The sequence below is a fragment of the Dendrobates tinctorius genome, unplaced genomic scaffold, assembly GCF_039654945.1.
Source record: "Dendrobates tinctorius isolate UK_male_01 unplaced genomic scaffold, ASM3965494v1 ptg000007l, whole genome shotgun sequence".
In the NCBI taxonomy this organism is placed as follows: Eukaryota; Metazoa; Chordata; class Amphibia; order Anura; family Dendrobatidae; genus Dendrobates; species Dendrobates tinctorius.
This window is the reverse complement of record NW_027361675.1, coordinates 35,833,108-35,854,705: the sequence shown is the minus strand read 5'-3', so window position 1 is coordinate 35,854,705 and position 21,598 is coordinate 35,833,108. Positions and strand designations below refer to the sequence as shown.

Genomic DNA, 21,598 nt, shown 5'->3' with positions numbered 1-21,598 from the left:
TATTTTATTCTCCAACAGGACTTGCCACCTGTGCACACTGCCAAAAGTACCAATACCTGGATTAAAAACGACAGGATCACTGTGCTTGATTGGTCAACAAACTCGCCGGACCGTAACCCCATAGATGAGGGGTGGGGAATCTCTTTTCTGCCAAGGGCCATTTGGATATTTATACCATCTTTGGTGGCTGTACAAACTTCGCCCAAAGTGTACATCCTGACTCTGGCACTGGTGTCAGGACGTAATCTTTCATTGCATTCCCCTTCAGTGTTCAGTAGTGAACACTGCGTGTGTGTGCTAACATAACAAGAAGAGTAATGAGCTGGTGGCAGTCAAAATACAGCTCCCTGCCCAAGAATGCTTTCCCTGAGAATCTGCCGGGGGGGCCTGCGGTTCCCCACCCCTGCCATAGTCTATGGGGTATTGTCAAAAGCAAGATGAGAGACACCAGACCCAACAACTCAGACGAGCTGAAGAGTCTATCAAAGCAACCTGGGCTTCCATAACACCTCAGCAGTTCCGCAGGCTTATCGCCTCCATGTCACGCCGCATTGATGCAAAAGGAGCCCCAACCAAGTATTGAGTGCATTTACTGAATATATATTTCAGTAGGCCATCATTTCAGATTTTAAAATCATTTTTCAAGCTGGTGTTACAAAGTATTCTAATTTACTGAGATAATGACTGGGTTTTCATTGGCTGTAAGCTATAATCATCATCATCATTAACAGAAATAACAGGTGAAAGATCACTCTGTGTGTAATGACTATATAATAGGAGCTTCACTTTTTATATTGAAGAACTGAAATAAATTATTTTTTTGATGATATTCTAATTCTGTGAGAAGCACCTGTATCTAGTGTGACTGTATTATAGGTCAGGTCCAAAGTATTTATTGGTTTAAGATTTTATCTCTATTCTGTCATTAAAAAAAAAAAAAAAAAAAAGTTTTAAAACATTTAATTTTTTTTTTTTTTACTTTGTGCCTGTATGGGATTTCAATTTTTATTTCTCTGATGTCAGGCTTCATGCTCTACAATGCACATGTATTGTAAAGATTGAAACAATTGAGTAATCAAACCAAAAGGGGATGGAAAATAAAATTTATTAGGTACAATATGTAAAAACAAACAGCATAACAAATAGCAGTAACAAAAGAGGAACAACAAATACAAGTGAGGCATTTTTATCCAGCACAAATATCCTCCATAGGACAGTAAATACCAAGTAATGTAGTGATGTATCTGGGTGGCGAGAAGCAAGTGTGAATTGGCTGGATATCCTTTGCAGGTTTTTTTTTTTTTTTTTTTATATACTGCTCAAAGAAATAAAGGGAATACAAACAGCCTGTTGCAAATGGAATAGTGTTCCCTTTATTTTTTTGAGTGTATATATAAAGTGCATGTAAGGACACAGGAAGTAAGGAATACGGAAAGTAAATACACAGACCTAAAAAGTGTCAGTGTGCGTGTGCTACAAAGTATAGATTATGAATATTGCAGTCTGTGGATGTGTGCGCACACCCCCACCTAGCTATATGCTGAGCATCACGTGTGTGCAGACCCCACCTAGCTATATGCTGGGGATCACGTGTGTGCAGACCCCACCTAGCTATATGCTGCGCATCACGTGTGTGCAGACCCCACCTTGCTATATGCTGCGCATCACGTGTGTGCAGACCCCACCTAGCTTTATGCTGCGCATCACGTGTGTGCAGACCCCACCTAGCTATATGCTGCGCATCACGTGTGTGCAGACCCCACCTAGCTATATGCTGCGCATCACGTGTGTGCAGACCCCACCTAGCTATATGCTGCGCATCACGTGTGTGCAGACCCCACCTAGCTATATACTGCGTATCACGTGTGTGCAGCAGGGCTGTGGAGTCGGTAAGCCACAGTTGCGACTCCGACTCCTGGATTTTATCAGGCCCCGGCTCCGACTCCTTCATAAATGGCCAATTCATAACAACAAATTTACTGTTGTAAAATATTAAACATCGTGCTTATTCAGTTTCTCACCATCATATAAGTAATCAGACCACTTAGAGCAAAAACTACATTTATTAGAATACAATTAGAATATAGCAAATAACTTTTATAAACTTTTCTAAACTGTAAGTAAATATGCAATAAACACTTTTATGCAGTTAATAAGAAATCTATAAATTTGTCCTCAGAAAAAGTATTGCCTCTGTCAGATCCTCCTTCATGGATGCCCTCAAATCTGATCTAATTATTTTGAGAGCAGAGAACAACCTCTCTACACTAACTTGTGTTGGTGGCAAAGCAGTAACCACTCGGGCAACATCTCTGACAATGTCAGGATACAGAGGAATCGCTTGTTGCACTGTTATTTTTGATGAACGGTCAAATTTCTCAATTTCTTTTAGTGCACATGAAAAATTCTGCTGAAATGTACTGGCTGTGTTCCTTGATGGGGATGACTCTTCTTCTATGCGGGAACACTTTGCACGGTCTTTGTGATCCAAATATTTTTCAAAATTAAATTCTTCATCAGTTGATGATGAGGGTGAAGATGTGGCAGGACGACCAAATTCTTCTTGTTCCTCCTGACTGTTCTGCAACCCTTTCATCCTTACTGCTATTTCAAACAGAGCTTCTTTTCCTTTACTTAGCTGTTGATCATCTAGAAGAATCCGATGCATTGGGTCTACATAAACAGCTGCCAAAAGAATGTTATTTTGTAATAGTAGCTCCTCTCTCCGTTTCATTGATGTAGCAATGCCACTTGCAATTAACCCTCCTCTTTGGGACAGGCGAAACATCAGGTTCTTCCACTCCTTTAAGAAAATACCTGGAGTTAAGTCCTCTGTTTGTAATTTTTTAGTCACTGTAAATGGGTGCTCTAGCAATTTTTCCAGCTCAGTCACCTGATTCCACTGACTTTCATTTAGCGCCAGTTGAGGGTTAGCCATGTCTACAAGAAAGGTTTTCAGTTCAACCAAGCGCTGAATCATTAAGTACTGCCCCATCGTGTGGCTTGATCAATAATTGCCCCTTTTCCAGCACGTCTCTTCAAAATTGAGTCAACTTTAGGGGTTCTGGCAACAGTAGCCAATTTTCTCACCTTGCCAATCAGTGCAGCAGCATGTCCTTCTTGCAGACTGTCTCTTATAGCCAGCTTTAGCGTATGCACAACACAGCGCATGTGATGAATGAAAGAACATATTGACACAGTTTCAACAAGATCATCTAAACTATCATGTTGCTGTTCATCTGAAGCAACTTCAGTTTGCTCCTCAGTTACAATACTGTGTTCCTCTATTTCAAACATTTCTGTGTCTGTGGACCCAGAATGTTCTTCTAGCTGCTGGTCACCATCATTACTCTCATTCATTAGCTTAATAGTACTTATCATATTTGAAGCACTGTCAGTTACGACAGAAAGAACTTGCTCTTTTTTAAGTTCATAGTCTTGCAGAACCTATTCCACCAAGACCTGGAGAAACTCACTGGTGTGATGAGCTTTGGTGTCTTTTACTGCCAATGTCTTGGTAACTATTTCATTTTTGTCACAAACAAATCGGACATTGATGGCAAAATAGTTCACTCTGTGACGTGTGCAGGCATCCATTTTAAGAAACAGAAAGCGTCCCTTGAGAGTTTTTTTTAAGTTCTTCCTTTTGTTTAAAAGCTTCTTCGATTACTAATTTTCTAATACTCTCTCTCTCTCTCTCCAGAGAAACACCAAGCTTGCGGGCCATTTCCCCATTCAGACACATAACAGCTGGTCGTGAAAATGATGAAATAGCCACACTATCCTTTACAACAAGCTCTATGATCTGTTTTTTAAATGTATCTACTGTCATTGTCACCAGGGCTGTGGAGTCGGAGTCGGTGCTCATTTTGGTGGAGTCGGTATAAAATGGACCGACTCCGACTCCTAAAATATATAATAAATTGGGTACAGTAATTCAATGCAGGATGTGCTGAACATTTTTTCATAGGAGTTTGGGAAAGTTATGAAATGTCCTATAAATGGCTGTTATATTCCTGATCTAAGGCTACATTCACACACAGCGTTTTTCCTGTGTTTTTTGAGGATACGTTTTTCAGCTGCAAAAGCTGATCATCTTTTTAAAAAACTGCATCACCTGAAAGGTTTTTGAGCTCATAGATAATGTTTTCAATAGCAAAAGCAGATTAGAAATCTGCTCTATCCATTTATCCATATCTGTCTATCCATATCGTATCTGTACCAAAAAGAATGAAAACCGGGTAGTACACCAATATATATTCTGTTCTATCTAAATATCTTGATTATTGGATCATAAAAATGATTAAATGTCTGAGGTTCACATTGTACTACAATAAATTTTTCACTTAAATATAAGCAATATGTGTGGGAGTCGGAGTCGTGGAGTCGGAGTAAGGGAAATTGAGGAGTCGGAGTCACAGGTTTGGCTTACCGACTCCACAGCCCTGATTGTCACAGTAACTTTGTCACTGACAAAATATCTTGCAACTGATGGCTGCAAAGTTCTCTGCTCCTTTGTTTGGCTGGAAGAGCTGGGCACTGGTTCATTGGTTTGGATGCAGTCTTTCTCATCCACTGCTTTCAGTACCTCTGGATGAAAGCGCTGTAAATGTCTCTTTAGATTAGAAACTCTGGTAGGAGCATTTTTATCTTTGCCTGAATATGCACTCATCTTGGCTTCACAGCATTTGTTTTCGTCTGGATCATTTGTCATACACTGACAGACATAATGTTTTCTATCTTGAGTGATGGTGAAATGTTCAAATACAGCTGATTTAATGTGATGCTTCTTTGACATTCTCAGGTTTTTAATTCTGCATTCACAATCCAAATGACAATTGTTTTTCCTAAAAACAATTGTACAAAATTATTGCCAGGTCGTACAACTGATATAGTGGTCAGTAATACTGTTAATATTCCTCATGTACTCACAGTTAACTGATGCAAAGTTTGTTGAAAGGATAATACTTCTTACAGTCTTCCTCTTCTGAGTAGCAGGCAGCTGTGAGATGCTTGGAAGACGCACACCTAGTATGATCTAGTCTAGAGGAGGAGCTTTACTACTAAGAATTTGCAACACATTTTCACTTTCAGTTTCATACATTGTAAGTAGGGGGGTTGGGGCAGCATGAGGTTAACCAAGTATAAGATTAGATAAGGGCAGTGGAGAACAGTGACACACAAGAAGTAAGAAATGTCTCTATCTCCAGCAGAACTGCTTATCACTGTTGTTCATAGTTTTATAGAACATATATATTTGAGTAACATTTATAAAATTCATATGAAAGTTCAATTATGAAATATTAATACATTTTTTTTTTAAAGCTGGAGTCTGAGTCGGTACATTTCTACCGACTCCGACAAAAACTAACTCTGACTCCACAACTCCGACTCCACAGCCCTGGTGTGCAGACCCCACCTAGCTATATGCTGCGTATCACGTGTGTGCAGACCCCCACCTACAGTTAGGTCCATATATTTGGACAGAGACATTTTTCTAATTTTGGTTCTAGACATTACCACAATGAATTTTAAACAAAACAATTCAGATGCAGTTGAAGTTCAGACTTTCAGCTTTCATTTGAGGGTATCCACATTAAAATTGGACGAAAGGTTTAGGAGTTTCAGCTCCTTAACTTGTGCCACCCTGTTTTTAAAGGGACCAAAAGTAATTGGACAATTGACTCCAAGGCTATTTCATGGACAGGTGAGGGCAATCCCTTCGTTATGTCAATCTAAATTAAGCAGATAAAAGGCCTGGAGTTGATTTGAGGTGTAGTGCTTGCATTTGGAAGGTTTTGCTGTGAATGAAACATGCGGTCAAAGGATCTCTCCATGCAGGTGAAACAAGCCATCCTTAAGCTGCAAAAACAGAAAAAACCCATCTGAGAAATTGCTACATTAGGAGTGGCAAAAACTACAGTTTGGTACATCCTGAGAAAGCAAGCACTGGTGAACTCATCAATGCAAAAAGACCTGGGCGCCAACGGAAGACAACAGTGGTGGATGATCGCAGAATAATCTCCATGGTGAAGAGAAACCCCTTCACAACAGCCAACCAAGTGAACAACACTCTCCAGGAGGTAGGCGTATCAATATCCAAATCTACCATAAAGAGAAGACTGCATGAAAGTAAATACAGAGGGTTCACTGCATGGTGCAAGCCACTCATAAGCATCAATAATAAAAAGGCTAGACTGGACTTTGCTAAACAATATCTAAAAAAGCCAGCACAGTTCTGGAAGAACATTCTTTGGACAGATGAAACCAAGATCAACCTCTACCAGAATGATGGAAAGAGAAAAGTATGGCGAAGGCGTGATACAGCTCATGATCCAAAGCATACCACATCATCTGTAAAACATGGCGGAGGCAGTGTGATGGCTTGGGCATGCATGGCTGCCAGTGGCACTGGGTCACTAGTGTTTATTGATGATGCAACACAGGACAGAAGCAGCCGAATGAATTCTGAGGTATTTAGAGCCATACTGTGTGCTCAGATCCAGCCAAACTGATTGGCTTTGTTTTGGGTCATTGTCCATCTGTAGTATGAAACAACGACCAAAGCAACCCAGGAGTTTATTAAAGCAAAGAAGTGGAATATTCTTGAATGGCCAAGTCAGTCACCTGATCTCAACCCAATTGAGCATGCATTTCACTTGTTAAAAACTAAACTTCAGACAGAAAGGCCCACAAACAAACAGCAACTGAAAATCACCGCAGTGAAGGCCTGGCAGAGCATCAAAAAGGAGGAAACACAGCATCTGGTGATGTCCATGAGTTCAATACTTCAGGCAGTCATTGCCAACAAAGGGTTTTCAACCAAGTACTAGAAATGAACATTTTATTTACAATTATTTAATCTGTCCAATTACTTTTGGTCCCTTTAAAAACAGGGTGGCACATGTTAAGGAGCTGAAACTTCTAAACCCTTCATCTAATTTTAATGTGGATACCCTCAAATGAAAGCTGAAAGTCTGAACTTCAACTGCATCTGAAATGTTTTTGTTCACATGGAGATTATTCTGCGATCATCCACCACTGTTGTCTTCCGTGGGCGCTGTATTGCCAACTGTTTAGCAATAAGGTTCGGATACGGCTTTAAAGAAGCCACCACTTGGATATGACACAATTTTATTATACAATGATTAATTTAAATGATAAAACATCAAGTTAATGGAATATATATGATAAGGATATAGCATTTACGGGAAATAGAAAATAACAGGATTTTTTGGGTTGCTTACCGTAAAATCTGTTTCTCGGAGCCTTCATTGGGGGACACAGAGACCATGGGGTGTATGCTTTGCTGCCACTAGGAGGCTGACACTATGCACAAAAAAATGTTAGCTCCTCCTCCGCAGTATACACCCCACCGACCGGCACCAATTTCCTGAGTTAGTGAGAAAGCAGTAGGAGAAGTAACAAAACAGAAGACAACTCAACTGTAACCAACCGACAAACATAAGAACAGGAGTTGTAAAACATGGGAGGGTGCTGTGTCCCCCAATGAAGGCTCCGAGAAACAGATTTTACGGTAAGCAACCCAAAAAATCCTGTTTTCTCGTTCGCCTTATTGGGGGACACAGAGACCATGGGACGTCCCAAAGCAGTCCCTGGGGTGGGAAACAAACTTCCATCAGGCCAGCGGACTCACCACCGCGGCCTGCAGAATCCGTCTACCTAGGCTGGCGTCCGCCGAAGCGTAGGTGTGGACTCTGTAGAATTTCACAAACGTGTGAACTGATGACCATGTTGCAGCTTTGCAAAGCTGCAGCGCGGAAGCTCTGTGGCGCACCGCCCAGGAGGCACCCACTGCCCGAGTAGAGTGGGCCCTGATCCCTGGAGGGGCTCCGCGACGCTTAACTCGGTAGGCTTCCAAAATTGCCGATCTGATCCAGCGAGCAATAGTGGCCTTTGACGCCGAGTGACCTTTCCGCGCCCCATCAGGGATAATGAAAAGAGACTGTCTTTCGCAAGGAAGTCGTCCTAGACAGATAGACTCTTATCGCCCTAACCAGGTCCAGCTTGTTCAAGGACAGCTCTCGGGGATGAGTTGGATACGGACAAAAAGGATGGTAGCACGATATCCTCGTTGAGGTGAAACGAGGACACCACCTTCGGCAGGAAAGAGGGCGGAGGCCGCAGAACTACCTTATCCTGATGGAGCATCAGAAAAGGGGAGCGGCACGAAAGAGCTGCCAATTCCGACACGCCCCGGACGGAGGTGATGGCCACCAGAAAGGCTACCTTCCAAGAAAGGAGAGAAAGGGAAATATCCCTGAGGGGTTCAAAGGGAGGACCTTGCAGAACCTCAAGAACCAGATTAAGATCCCATGGATCCACGGGCGCCCGGTACGGCGGAACCGTGTGAGCCACGCCCTGAAGAAAGGTCTTAACCTGAGGACGGGAAGCCAATGTTTTCTGAAAAAGAATGGACAGCACCGAAACTTGACCCTTCAGGGAACTGAGGGCAAGGCCCGCATCCAATCCTGCCTGAAGAAACGCTTGGACTGAAGGGAGCGAAAAGGACATGGGCGCGATGTCATTGGTCTCACACCAAGTGAAATAGGCCTTCCAAGTACGGTAGTAGATCTTGGAAGATGATGGCTTTCTGGCTCGGATCATGGTCTGAACTACCTGGTCGGAAAATCCTGCCCGTTTCAGAACCTCGGTCTCAACAGCCACGCCGTTAAATTGAGCGGCCGAGAATTGGGGTGGCAAATCGGTCCCTGAGACAGCAGAACTGTTCTGTCTGGAAGCTTCCAGGGGGCGTCCGCGAGGTTGACAATGTCCGCGAACCAAGACCTTCTGGGCCAATTCGGGGCGATGAGAATGACTGGAATTCCTTCTGCCTTGATCCTTTTCAACAGGTTGGGAAGAAGAGGGAACAGGTAGGGAAGGTCGATCTGGGACCAAGGAACGGCCAGGGCGTCGGCGCCCACTGCCAGAGGGTCCCGAGACCTGGACACGAATTGTGGGAATTTCCTGTTGAGGCGAGACGCCATGAGGTCTACATCCGGGGGTCCCCACCGAAGGCAGAGCAGATGAAACACCTCCGGATGGAGGGACCACTCTCCCGCCGCGAGACCCTTGCAGCTGAGAAAATAGTCGGCCCAGTTGTCTACGCCGGGAATGTGCACCGCGGAAATTGTCGGAACGGAAATCTCCGCCCAACGAAGAATCTTGGACCCCTCCGCCAGGGCTGAGACACTCCATGTTCCCCCTTGGTGGTAGACATATGCCACCGCTGTGGCGATGTCTGTCTGAATCCGTACCGGCAGTCCCTTGAGGAGCCTTTCCCAGTGAACGAGAGCAAGATGGATAGCTCGAATCTCCAGAATGTTGATCGGTACTGATTCCCGATCCGACCATCGACCCTGAACAGTGTGGTTGCGGAACACTGCACCCCAACCGAGGAGACTGGCATCTGTGGTTACTATCTGCCAGCGAATGGGAAGGAAGAATCGACCCGATAGAATGAGAGGTGACGACAGCCACCAGTTGAGGGACCGCTTGATCCGGTAAGAAGGAGGAACAGGGCGATCCAGGGACCGAGGCGACCTGTCCCACTTCGACAGAATGGCCTGCTGGAGAGGTCTGGTGTGAAATAGGGCAAAGGGAACTGCATCTATCGCCACCACCATCTTTCCCAGGACCCTCCTGGCTGTACGGAGGGACGGGAATCGTGAGATCTGCAGCGATCGTACTTCCTGCTGCAGAGAGAGAATCTTCTCTTGTGGGAGAAAGACCCTTGACCGACGAGTGTCGAACAGAAGGCCTAGAAAGACCAGGCGTTGGGTAGGAACCAGACAGGACTTTTTCCTGTTGACGATCCACCCGAAATTGGAAAGAGTGTCCAGGACGATTGACAAACTTTGGTGAGCCTGTTGAAATGAGGGAGCCCTGATCAGAATAACGTCTAGGTATGGGAAAAGAACGAGACCTCTGACTCTCAAAGCCATCAACGCAGCCACGATCTTCGTGAAGAGTCTGGGAGCGGTGGCAAGACCGAAGGGCAGTGCGACGAGCTGGTAGTGGTGCTGTCTGAGGAGAAAGGCGATAGCCGTAGAGAACCCCCGGGATCAAGGCTGGATCCTTTGGAGGCCGGGATTCGAAGAAACGATCCCGTGGGAGAGAGACGAACTGTATCTTGTATCCTGAGGATACAACCTCCCTGACCCAAGCGTCCTCTACGGAGGCCAGCCAAACGTCCCTGAAGGAAGGAAGTCGGCCTCCCAATTGGAAAGGCCCCTCGCGTGTCCGACGATAGTCATGCTGAAGTAGACCGTCCAGATCTGGACGGTCTGCCCTGGGAAGAGTGGGATCGCCAGGAAGGAGTGGGTCTGAAGGAAACTTTCTCTCTCTCCTGGCGAGCCTGCGGTCTCTGTTGGCTGGAGGAGTTGTCCGCCGTATTGAAACGGCGGAAAGTCCGAAAGGGTCGAAACTGACGCCTTAGTGGAGGTCTGCGAGGATTGGACTGAGGGAGAAGTGAACTCGTGCCTCCTGTGGCGTCCTTAATAATCTGGTCCAATTGGGACCCAAAGAGGCTCACCCCCTGAAAAGGCAGGTTAGTAAGGGACTTTTTAGAAGACAAGTCCGCTTGCCAGGCCTTTAGCCAAACTGTACGTCGAATTGCAACTACGTTGCTTGACGCCTGAACTGCACAGGATGTGGCATCCAAGGAAGCGGAAAGAAGGTAGTCCCCAGCATGGGAGATCTGATTGGCGAGATCGGCCAAACGTTCCGGTTGCGCCTTATCTAAGACGCCTTGACGAAGGTCGTCTGCCCACGTGGCTATGGCCTTTGCTGCCCAGGATGAAGCAAAGATTGGGCACACAGCCGCTGAAGCCGCTTCAAAGGCAGACTTCGCCAGGGATTCTATAATCCTGTCATTAGAATCCTTTAGGGACGCCACGCCTGAAAGCGGGAGAACCGTGTTATTGGAAAGCCTGGACACGGGCGGATCCACCGAGGGAAAGGCCGACCAGTTGTCCGTGAGCTCCTTAGCAAATGGGTAGAGTACGCCTAGACGTTTTCCCTCTTTGAAAGCGTCTGGTCGGATCCTCTCTTTCCTTGGTAAAAATCTTCCCAAACTCGGAATGGAAAGGAAAAACCCTGGAGGGAGTTTCTGCCCGTCTGAACGAAACCTCCCGATCTGAGGATTTCGCAGGGGAGTCAGCAATATCGAAAGTATGATGGATCGCTGCAATGAGGTTCTGCACTGTGACCTTCATGTTTGCATCCTGGTCTGAATCCAGCTCTAAAATCCCCTCAGATGACCTGTCCGAAAGCGCTTCACCTGACTCGGGAGAGGAGGCCCGAGAGGGAGGCTGCTGAGAAGGGCTATGCGGTGAGATGGGACTAGGAGAGGAATCCGGCTGGGCATCTTGCCTGGGTCTTTTGCGACTAACGCTGGCTGACTCAGATGGAACAATTTGGGACCTGCTTGGCCCTGCTGAAGAGTCCAGGGGCAACTTATCAAGAACGGCCACCAGGGACTGAGACACCTTGGTGAGGTCTGCCACTGATTGAGATAGCAAGGAGGCCCAGCCAGGCATGGGGGGGGTTCACTCTCACCTGGAGCTGTAGATGGCTCCTGGACGGCGTCAGGCTGAATTGGGTTGCTACAATCCAGGCAGAGGGGAGTGGACTGGCCTGAGGGAAGTTTGCGATTGCACGAAGAACATGCAAAGAACTTGACTAAAGTGCAGGGGGGGGGGGCAGTAGAGCGGGTACGAACAGACTTAGAGGTAGACATAGTGAAAAGCTGAGGTAATGCTGGAAGGTTGGGGGACAGAGGGCGGAGAAGGGTCAGTCTGCAGTGCAGAGCTACTCACGGTCCGGTGTCCCCAGAAGCGATGCTCTGCGACCTGTCAGTGGATGCAGGTCAGAGCGAAATCCGGCCGATAGACCTCCTGAACGAAAAAACCAGCTGGCGGAAGATGATCCGGTGACGAGCTGGTGTCCGGCTAACAGGCTGGTAAAATGGCGCCTGCCTGAGAAAAAGCGTGCGTCCAGGAGAGGAGGGAGGGCGGAGCACATCGCAGGGTTAAAATTCACCGCCCTCTAGCCAATAGCAGGCTGGGCAGGTGAAGGACAGGCGGTGGGAGGGCCTGGGAAGAGTGGGAGAGAAGCCCGCTTAGAAGAAAGGGGCGGGGGCGTGGCCGTGAAGCAGTGGTAGGCCCGAACTGAAGCCGGGGCCTAAATTAGTTGCGGCGGCCGCCTGTCAGCATGGGGTCGGCGCGGAGGTCGGAAGAAGGGGACGCCGCAGCCGCAAGCCGCTCTCAAGGGGACAGCAAAAAAAGAGCATGGTGTGCCTATAGATGTAGGGCGACTGCATGCGACCGCAGCGCCCGCATCCCTGTGCCATTGAAGAGGCCCCCTGTCAGTCGGGAATGAGCAGCCAGGAAAAAAAAAATAAAAAAAAAAAAACACTCACCCATCCCCGATCCGTTACCTGGGTCTGAAGAAGTCTTGCGTCTCATCCAACCGACAGGCTCTGGTAGGCGAGTGGGAGGGAGACTGGCGACAAGCGCCCCTGGAGTCGCTGGCACGTCTTGGTGTCGGCGTCCGTCTGGGCTGCTGGTCCTGCCGCGGAGAACTGAAGGATATGGGGTGGCAGTACACGCCGTACTCGCAGACTCCATGTGGGAGTACAGATGTGACTTTTCACTCTGTATCCCTCTGTAGAACCAGTAAAGGAACGACGCACGACGAGGTAGATATGGGTCTAATGAAAGACCCGTGTCCACCTCCTACTGACACTAAGCTAAACTGAGGAAATTGGTGCCGGTCGGTGGGGTGTATACTGCGGAGGAGGAGCTAACTTTTTTTGTGCATAGTGTCAGCCTCCTAGTGGCAGCAAAGCATACACCCCATGGTCTCTGTGTCCCCCAATAAGGTGAACGAGAAAGTATGATATTGCGTATACTTATATTCAAACTACAAAGGTTTTGGTACATATACTCACATCAGAAAGAAGAAGAGAAAGAGTCTTCACTAGGGGCATTTACATCATCTGTCCGGAAATACTTCAGATGGACAAGCGGTCAGCGAAGACAGAGAATGCTTCCTAGGATCTACACTGAAGAGCGTCCCCTTACACAGGTCCACAAATCTTCTGTTATCAGTGACTGCTTCACCAGCTTTTATACGCTTTAAACAAAGGTTTACACAATATAATATTGTAAGCAACAAAATTGACAGTGCATAGGGCTAAAAAGTAGGTATATATAATTTAGATTCAATTTAATGAAAATCCAAATAATCATGTTATTTTAAGCCCAACACAATTCGAAAATGGGATACACTGACTATAATATATAAAGAAGCAACCGAAAAAACAGTGCATAAACATCCAAGATAAATAGAAATAACATGAATCTTTATTAAAGACACAGATAAAAATTGGCATGACAGAAGTGACACAAGAAAAACGCACAGAGGTACAAAGGATCCCTAAGGTATATCAATATGGTAAAATATATCTCCATATCTAGTATACACAAGCCGACTAGTCATAATGAAGTAAAGGGTAAAATCCCCAGACCGTCAGGCAACCCAAAAGAAGGGGGTTATGAGAAATCAAAGTACAGGCATAATACTCATACCTAAGGGGGCACTGGCGCAAGGAAAACAGCCCAACGTACGTTTCGGAAGCAACACCGCTTCCTTCCTCAGGGTGTGTGACATAAAAGGCCACCGGGTGTACTATAAATAGGGGTCCAAATAAGCATGAGCGCCAATCAGGGGAGCGACCGACCACCAACCCACAAACACATCCGGGCTAGGTGGTAACAATCTATAAATTTCTATATAAATATATTGATGTTTATTACGTATGTCCCCATCTTAGACGGCCGCATATTGTTTATGGTCATCTGCGCACGCGCGGTGACCTTATCCACCTATGCTAATGGATATTTATCCAAAGTGCCTAATATAGCCACTATGTGATTTATCAGATATTGGTAGATATTTGGCGCTTGTTTTGGTTAAATATGATGTTAGATATCATGTTTCCTTGCTTGCCATCTACTATGCCCCCATTCAAGATGGCCGCGATCATTTCGTGGCCGCATGCGCGGGTGACGCGCGCCTAGCTCCACCCCCATCCGCCCGTGGTCTGGCGTCTGACGTCACAGGGCCCCGTGTATTGTCAGCGCCAGCCCGGATGTGTTGGTGGGTTGGTGGTCGGTCGCTCCCCTGATTGGCGCTCATGCTTATTTGGACCCCTATTTATAGTACACCCGGTGGCCTTTTATGACACACCCCCTGAGGAAGGAAGCGGTGCTGCTTCCGAAACGTACGTTGGGCTGTTTTCCTTGCGCCAGTGCCCCCTTAGGTATGAGTATTATGCCTGTACTTTGATTTCTCATAACCCCCTTCTTTTGGGTTGCCTGACGGTCTGGGGATTTTACCCTTTACTTCATTATGACTAGTCGGCTTGTGTATACTAGATATGGAGATATATTTTACCATATTGATATACCTTAGGGATCCTTTGTACCTCTGTGCGTTTTTCTTGTGTCACTTCTGTCATGCCAATTTTTATCTGTGTCTTTAATAAAGATTCATGTTATTTCTATTTATCTTGGATGTTTATGCACTGTTTTTTTCGGTTGCTTCTTTACAATATAATATTGTGTAAACATGAAAATACACAAGTTAGTTGTCTGATGTTCCAATCACATAACAGTGGCCAGCTATCATGAATAAATATCAAACAAAACTTGCCTCTTCAGACTATTTACTCCTGTGCTAATATTTACATATGATAAGAGTAAATCATAAACCGGGGTATAAACCAGAACAAAGTTTCTTTCCAACAATATGCTATGATCAGAACCCTAGCACAAAATATATATATTTCAGAATACAGTTAAAGAGATCTTTAAGATTAGATACACTATAATGGGTTTCAGATCGCCAACTATTTTCCTGGTTCTACATTAGGCTTCCCCAGCCATATTTCTATGGCCTTATGTACAATAATGTGCAATTGTCTATATGCCTGGTCCACTTTTAACCCCCATATGCTTTAAGACACAAATATCTGGTGATGCCTTGTCAATATACTCACACAATTCACTGCTCTTAAAGGGGTTGTCTGGGCTTTTCACATAATCTCAGTATATATCTACAGTCAAACATGGCGGAGGTTCCCTGATGTTTTGGGGTTGCTTTGCTGCCTCTGGCACTGGACTGCTTGACCGTATGCATGGCATTATGAAGTCTGAAGACTACCAACAAATTCTGCAGCATAATGTAGGGCCCAGTGTGAGAAAGCTGGGTCTACCTCAGAGGTCATGGGTCTTCCAGCAGGACAATGACCCAAAAACACTTCAAAAAGCACTAGAAAATGGTTTGAGAGAAAGCACTGGAGACTTCTAAGGTGGCCAGCAATGAGTCCAGACCTGAATCCCATAGAACACCTGTGGAGAGATCTAAAAATGGCAGTTTAGAGAAGGCACCCTTCAAATATCAGGGACCTGGAGTAGTTTGCCAAAGAAGAATGGTCTAAAATTCCAGCAGAACATTGTAAGAAACTCATTGATGGTTACCGGAAGCGGTTGGTCGCAGTTATTTGGCTAAAGGTTGTGCAACCAAGTATTAGGCTGAGGGTGCCAATACTTTTGTCTGGCCCATTTTTGGAGTTTTGTGTGAAATGATCAATGTTTTGCTTCATTCTCTTTTGTGTTTTCTCATTTAAGACAAATTAAATGAAGATAATACCAAAGAATTTGTGTTTGCAATCATTTTCAGGAAGAAACTGAGTATTATCTGACAGAATTGCAGGGGGGTCAATACTTTTTGCCACAACTGTATATGCTGTGGATAATGTGTGTGCAGACACCCACCTAGTTATATGCTGCAGATCATGTGTGCAGACCCCCATATATATATATACATATGCGCTGCATGGATAATGTGTGGAGACCCCCACCTAGCTATATGCTGGGGATCACGTATGTGCAGACCCCACCTAGCTATATGCTGGGGATCACGTGTGTGCAGACCCCCACCTAGCTATATGCTGCGTATCACGTGTGTGCAGACCCCCACCTAGCTATATGCTGCGTATCACGTGTGTGCAGACCCCCACCTAGCTATATGCTGGGGATCACGTGTGTGCAGACCCCCACCTAGCTATATGCTGCGTATCACGTGTGTGCAGAATCCTACATAGCTATATGCTGCGTATCACGTGTGTGCAGACCCCCACCTAGCTATATGCTGCGTATCACGTGTGTGCAGACTCCCACCTAGCTATATGCTGGGGATCACGTGTGCGCAGACTCCCACCTAGCTATATGCTGCTTATCACGTGTGCGCAGACCCCCACCTAGCTATATGCTGCTTATCACGTGTGCGCAGACCCCCACCTAGCTATATGCTGCGTATCACGTGTGCGCAGACCCCCACCTAGCTATATGCTGCGTATCATGTGTGCGCAGACCCCCACCTAGCTATATGCTGCGTATCACGTGTGCGCAGACCCCCACCTAGCTATATGCTGCGTATCACGTGTGCGCAGACCCCCACCTAGCTATATGCTGCGTATCACGTGTGCGCAGACCCCCACCTAGCTATATGCTGCGTATCACGTGTGCGCAGACCCCCACCTAGCTATATGCTGCGTATCACGTGTGCGCAGACCCCCACCTAGCTATATGCTGCGTATCACGTGTGCGCAGACCCCCACCTAGCTATATGCTGCGTATCACGTGTGCGCAGACCCCCACCTAGCTATATGCTGCGTATCACGTGTGTGCAGACCCCCACCTAGCTATATGCTGCGTATCACGTGTGTGCAGACCCCCACCTAGCTATATGCTGGGGATCACGTGGGTGCAGACTCCCACCTAGCTATATGCTGGGGATCACGTGTGTGCAGACCCCCACCTAGCTATATGCTGGGGATCACGTGTGTGCAGACCCCCACCTAGCTATATGCTGCGTATCACGTGTGCGCAGACCCCCACCTAGCTATATGCTGCGTATCACGTGTGTGCAGACCCCCACCTAGCTATAAGCTGGGGATCACGTGTGTGCAGACCCCCACCTAGCTATATGCTGGGGATCACGTGTGTGCAGACCCCCACCTAGCTATATGCTGGGGATCACGTGTGTGCAGACTCCCACCTAGCTATATGCTGGGGATCACGTGTGTGCAGACCCCCACCTAGCTATATGCTGCGTATCACGTGTGCGCAGACCCCCACCTAGCTATATGCTGCGTATCACGTGTGGGCAGACCCCCACCTAGCTATATGCTGCGTATCACGTGTGGGCAGACCCCCACCTAGCTATATGCTGGGGATCACGTGTGTGCAGACCCCCACCTAGCTATATGCTGCGTATCACGTGTGTGCAGACCCCCACCTAGCTATATGCTGCGTATCACGTGTGTGCAGACTCCCACCTAGCTATATGCTGGGGATCACGTGTGTGCAGACTCCCACCTAGCTATATGCTGGGGATCACGTGTGTGCAGACTCCCACCTAGCTATATGCTGGGGATCACGTGTGTGCAGACCCCCACCTAGCTATATGCTGGGGATCACGTGTGTGCAGACCCCCACCTAGCTATATGCTGGGGATCACGTGTGTGCAGACCCCCACCTAGCTATATGCTGCGTATCACGTGTGTGCAGACCCCCACCTAGCTATAAGCTGGGGATCACGTGTGTGCAGACCCCCACCTAGCTATATGCTGGGGATCACGTGTGTGCAGACCCCCACCTAGCTATATGCTGGGGATCACGTGTGTGCAGACTCCCACCTAGCTATATGCTGGGGATCACGTGTGTGCAGACCCCCACCTAGCTATATGCTGGGGATCACGTGTGTGCAGACCCCCACCTAGCTATATGCTGCGTATCACGTGTGTGCAGACCCCCACCTAGCTATATGCTGCCTATCACGTGTGCAGACCCCCACCTAGCTATATGCTGGGTATCACGTGTGCGCAGACCCCCACCTAGCTATATGCTGCGTATCACGTGTGTGCAGACTCCCACCTAGCTATATGCTGCGTATCACGTGTGTGCAGACTCCCACCTAGCTATATGCTGGGGATCACGTGTGTGCAGACCCCCACCTAGCTATATGCTGGGGATCACGTGTGGGGAGACCCCCACCTAGCTATATGCTGCGTATCACGTGTGCGCAGACCCCCACCTAGCTATATGCTGCGTATCACGTGTGCGCAGACCCCCACCTAGCTATATGCTGGGGATCACGTGTGGGCAGACCCCCACCTAGCTATATGCTGCGTATCACGTGTGTGCAGACCCCCACCTAGCTATATGCTGGGGATCACGTGTGTGCAGACCCCCACCTAGCTATATGCTGCGTATCACGTGTGTGCAGACCCCCACCTAGCTATATGCTGCGTATCACGTGTGTGCAGACTCCCACCTAGCTATATGCTGGGGATCACGTGTGTGCAGACTCCCACCTAGCTATATGCTGGGGATCACGTGTGTGCAGACTCCCACCTAGCTATATGCTGGGGATCACGTGTGTGCAGACCCCCACCTAGCTATATGCTGGGGATCACGTGTGTGCAGACTCCCACCTAGCTATATGCTGGGGATCAAGTGTGTGCAGACCCCCACCTAGCTATATGCTGGGGATCACGTGTGTGCAGACTCCCACCTAGCTATATGCTGGGGATCACGTGTGTGCAGACTCCCACCTAGCTATATGCTGGGGATCACGTGTGTGCAGACTCCCACCTAGCTATATGCTGGGGATCAAGTGTGTGCAGACCCCCACCTAGCTATATGCTGGGGATCAAGTGTGTGCAGACCCCCACCTAGCTATATGCTGGGGATCACGTGTGTGCAGACTCCCACCTAGCTATATGCTGGGGATCACGTGTGTGCAGACTCCCACCTAGCTATATGCTGGGGATCACGTGTGTGCAGACTCCCACCTAGCTATATGCTGCGTATCACGTGTGTGCAGACTCCCACCTAGCTATATGCTGGGGATCACGTGTGTGCAGACTCCCACCTAGCTATATGCTGGGGATCACGTGTGTGCAGACCCCCACCTAGCTATATGCTGCGTATCACGTGTGTGCAGACTCCCACCTAGCTATATGCTGGGGATCACGTGTGTGCAGACTCCCACCTAGCTATATGCTGGGGATCACGTGTGTGCAGACTCCCACCTAGCTATATGCTGGGGATCACGTGTGTGCAGACCCCCACCTAGCTATATGCTGGGGATCAAGTGTGTGCAGACCCCCACCTAGCTATATGCTGGGGATCACGTGTGTGCAGACTCCCACCTAGCTATATGCTGCGTATCACGTGTGTGCAGACTCCCACCTAGCTATATGCTGGGGATCACGTGTGTGCAGACCCCCACCTAGCTATATGCTGGGGATCACGTGTGTGCAGACCCCCACCTAGCTATATGCTGCGTATCACGTGTGTGCAGACTCCCACCTAGCTATATGCTGGGGATCACGTGTGTGCAGACTCCCACCTAGCTATATGCTGGGGATCACGTGTGTGCAGACTCCCACCTAGCTATATGCTGGGGATCACGTGTGTGCAGACCCCCACCTAGCTATATGCTGGGGATCAAGTGTGTGCAGACCCCCACCTAGCTATATGCTGGGGATCACGTGTTCCAACCTAACACCCTGGTGAGGAAAGGTACTAAACCCGGGAAAGCCCCACTAGCCACGTGTTGGTCTCATGCCCTGAGTACCAGTGCACATAGCTGCAGTGTCGCCGCGGACATTCCGTATCCCAGCAGGAGGCGGCCCACCACGCCGTCCTGATGGCGGGAATCAGTGTGCTCGGTCACTGCCCACTACACGTGTACTCACACGACCCCGCACACTGCCGTGCACGACCACAACTCCTGTGTTTAGAACACGTGCACTCTCACCTAAGCTTCTTCTCGCGAGAGAATGAGATGTAAACAAAGGCCCGGCGCGCGGGCAGGAAGGGCTGAGGGCCTCACACAAGCGATGGGGGCTGCTGCAGAGACCCGGCACTTCCGACCCCTTCCCCAGCTCCGGCCAGACCAGTGCGGAAACAGCGTGGGACCACTGCTAGAGGCCCTACGTCATCACTGCGATGGACACGCCTCCCGGCTTCTGATTGGCTCTTAGAATGTGATTGACACCGGCGCTAGAGTCCAAGCTGGTCTGTGATTGGCCGGCTCCAACTGTTCCGCTTTCCTTGTTGCTGTATTTGTGTATCTGCTGCTGCTGGAGCAGGACTGACTGTGGCAAGAGCAGGAGAAGCAGCTCCAGGTGCCAGCTGCTGCCCAGAGGGTAAGGGGAACAGTGAGGGGCATCGTGTGGGTGACAGAGGCAGCAGTGCCGCGCATAGGGTTATACCGCTGGCCAATATACAGTGGTGGCATGCCAGCCTCATGCCCAGGGGGACACATGCATGGGTGTAATGGGGGGTCCAGGAGAGTCCCCCAGACACTCTGCTCGGTGGTGTATGTGCGCGTGCCCACGGTGGCACACTGCCACTCTCCTGTCACATTGTACCTGCAGCGCCATCTGCAGCCAGTGGGAGGTAAAACTTACATCATATCCCTTGAAGTCCCATCTTAGGAGTCCAGTGGGAGGTCCTGATCCGTGATTGGCTGGTATCACCCTATGCCTGGCTTCCAATTGGAGAACGGATTACTCGAGCTCCATTCCATTGGCCAGGTCAGTGCTCTGTGACTGCTGGACGGGACCCCTTTAAATCCCCCTTAACCCCCAGCCTTCCCAACTCTTCATTTGATTAGTGCAGCTGCATGATGTCTTGTGCGGAAATGATTACATCGTGGTAGCTTGGCTAATCAGAGGAAGAGCTGGGAATACCAGGGGGTAAGGAGATCCGCAGGGCTCCTGTCCAGCGGTCACACAGTACTGATCTGACGGACTGCATCAGTGTCCTGTCAGTCATTGAGAGAGGCCGCCCACTGGACTCGTAATATCACAGTGAGGCGGGATTACAATTGATCCTGAATACATAAAGCTCTATCACATGACCGGAGTACAGTGCTCAGTTTGCCACAAGCAGAACTATAAAAGGACGAACATGCAGCATCTTTGTCATGACACATCCCTTTAAAATCCTGTCATGCCCTGTGGTACAGTTTCATGTATATTGCTTTTATCGGAAACCTGTCAGTTCCTTTATGCTCTGATTATTATAGTGACAGACACGCTAGTTTCAGTGGTTAACTGATTTAGTACATTACTCCCTGAACATGGTGATGTAGGGGTGTTCATGAGGAGTATGGGGATGTCGGGGTGTTGATGAGCCGTGGCTTCCTCCGCCCTTCCGATGCTGATTGACAGCTTGCCCTGTGGACAGTAGCAGCTATTCAGCCTCTGGCTGGGGCGGGAGCACGCAGGGCATGAATATGGCACACTGCTTACAGGGTCACTTTCACACATCCTTGTTTTCCCTTCCCCATGACAGCACCACAGACATGAGAGATGGTATCCGCCCCCAGGAAACCTGTAGCAGAGACATAAGAAGGGGGCGGCCCCTCTCTTCCTCAGTTTGGTTTCCTGTTTCCCGCAGGCGGATGCCTGGGACAGAGTCCGTACCTCCGG

General features: G+C 48.2%; 2 protein-coding genes across 7 annotated transcripts in view; one reads left to right on the top strand and one right to left on the bottom strand.

Moving 5' to 3' along the window:
- Nucleotides 1-1,086: 1,086 nt before the first annotated feature.
- On the bottom strand, nt 1,087-20,106 carry LOC141087658 (uncharacterized). The gene is made up of 3 exons (XM_073573330.1): nt 19,918-20,106; nt 12,974-13,158; nt 1,087-5,862 (listed from the first exon to the last, which is right to left on the bottom strand). The coding sequence occupies exon 3, from the start codon at nt 2,993-2,995 to the stop codon at nt 2,162-2,164; it is 834 nt and encodes a 277-aa protein (XP_073429431.1). The 5' UTR covers nt 2,996-5,862; nt 12,974-13,158; nt 19,918-20,106; the 3' UTR covers nt 1,087-2,161.
- Nucleotides 20,107-20,177: 71 nt separating this feature from the next.
- The window catches only part of BCAS3 (BCAS3 microtubule associated cell migration factor), a 1,710,065-nt gene continuing 1,708,644 nt past the window's right edge, over nt 20,178-21,598 (top strand). For 2 of the 6 annotated variants that reach the window (XM_073573260.1, XM_073573307.1), the window contains exon 1: nt 20,178-20,308. The gene's annotated coding sequence lies outside the window, so the exon portion shown is untranslated. The remainder of the gene's footprint in view (nt 20,309-21,598) is intronic. The other 4 variants (XM_073573290.1, XM_073573314.1, XM_073573280.1 and 1 more) reach the window with 3 other exon arrangements.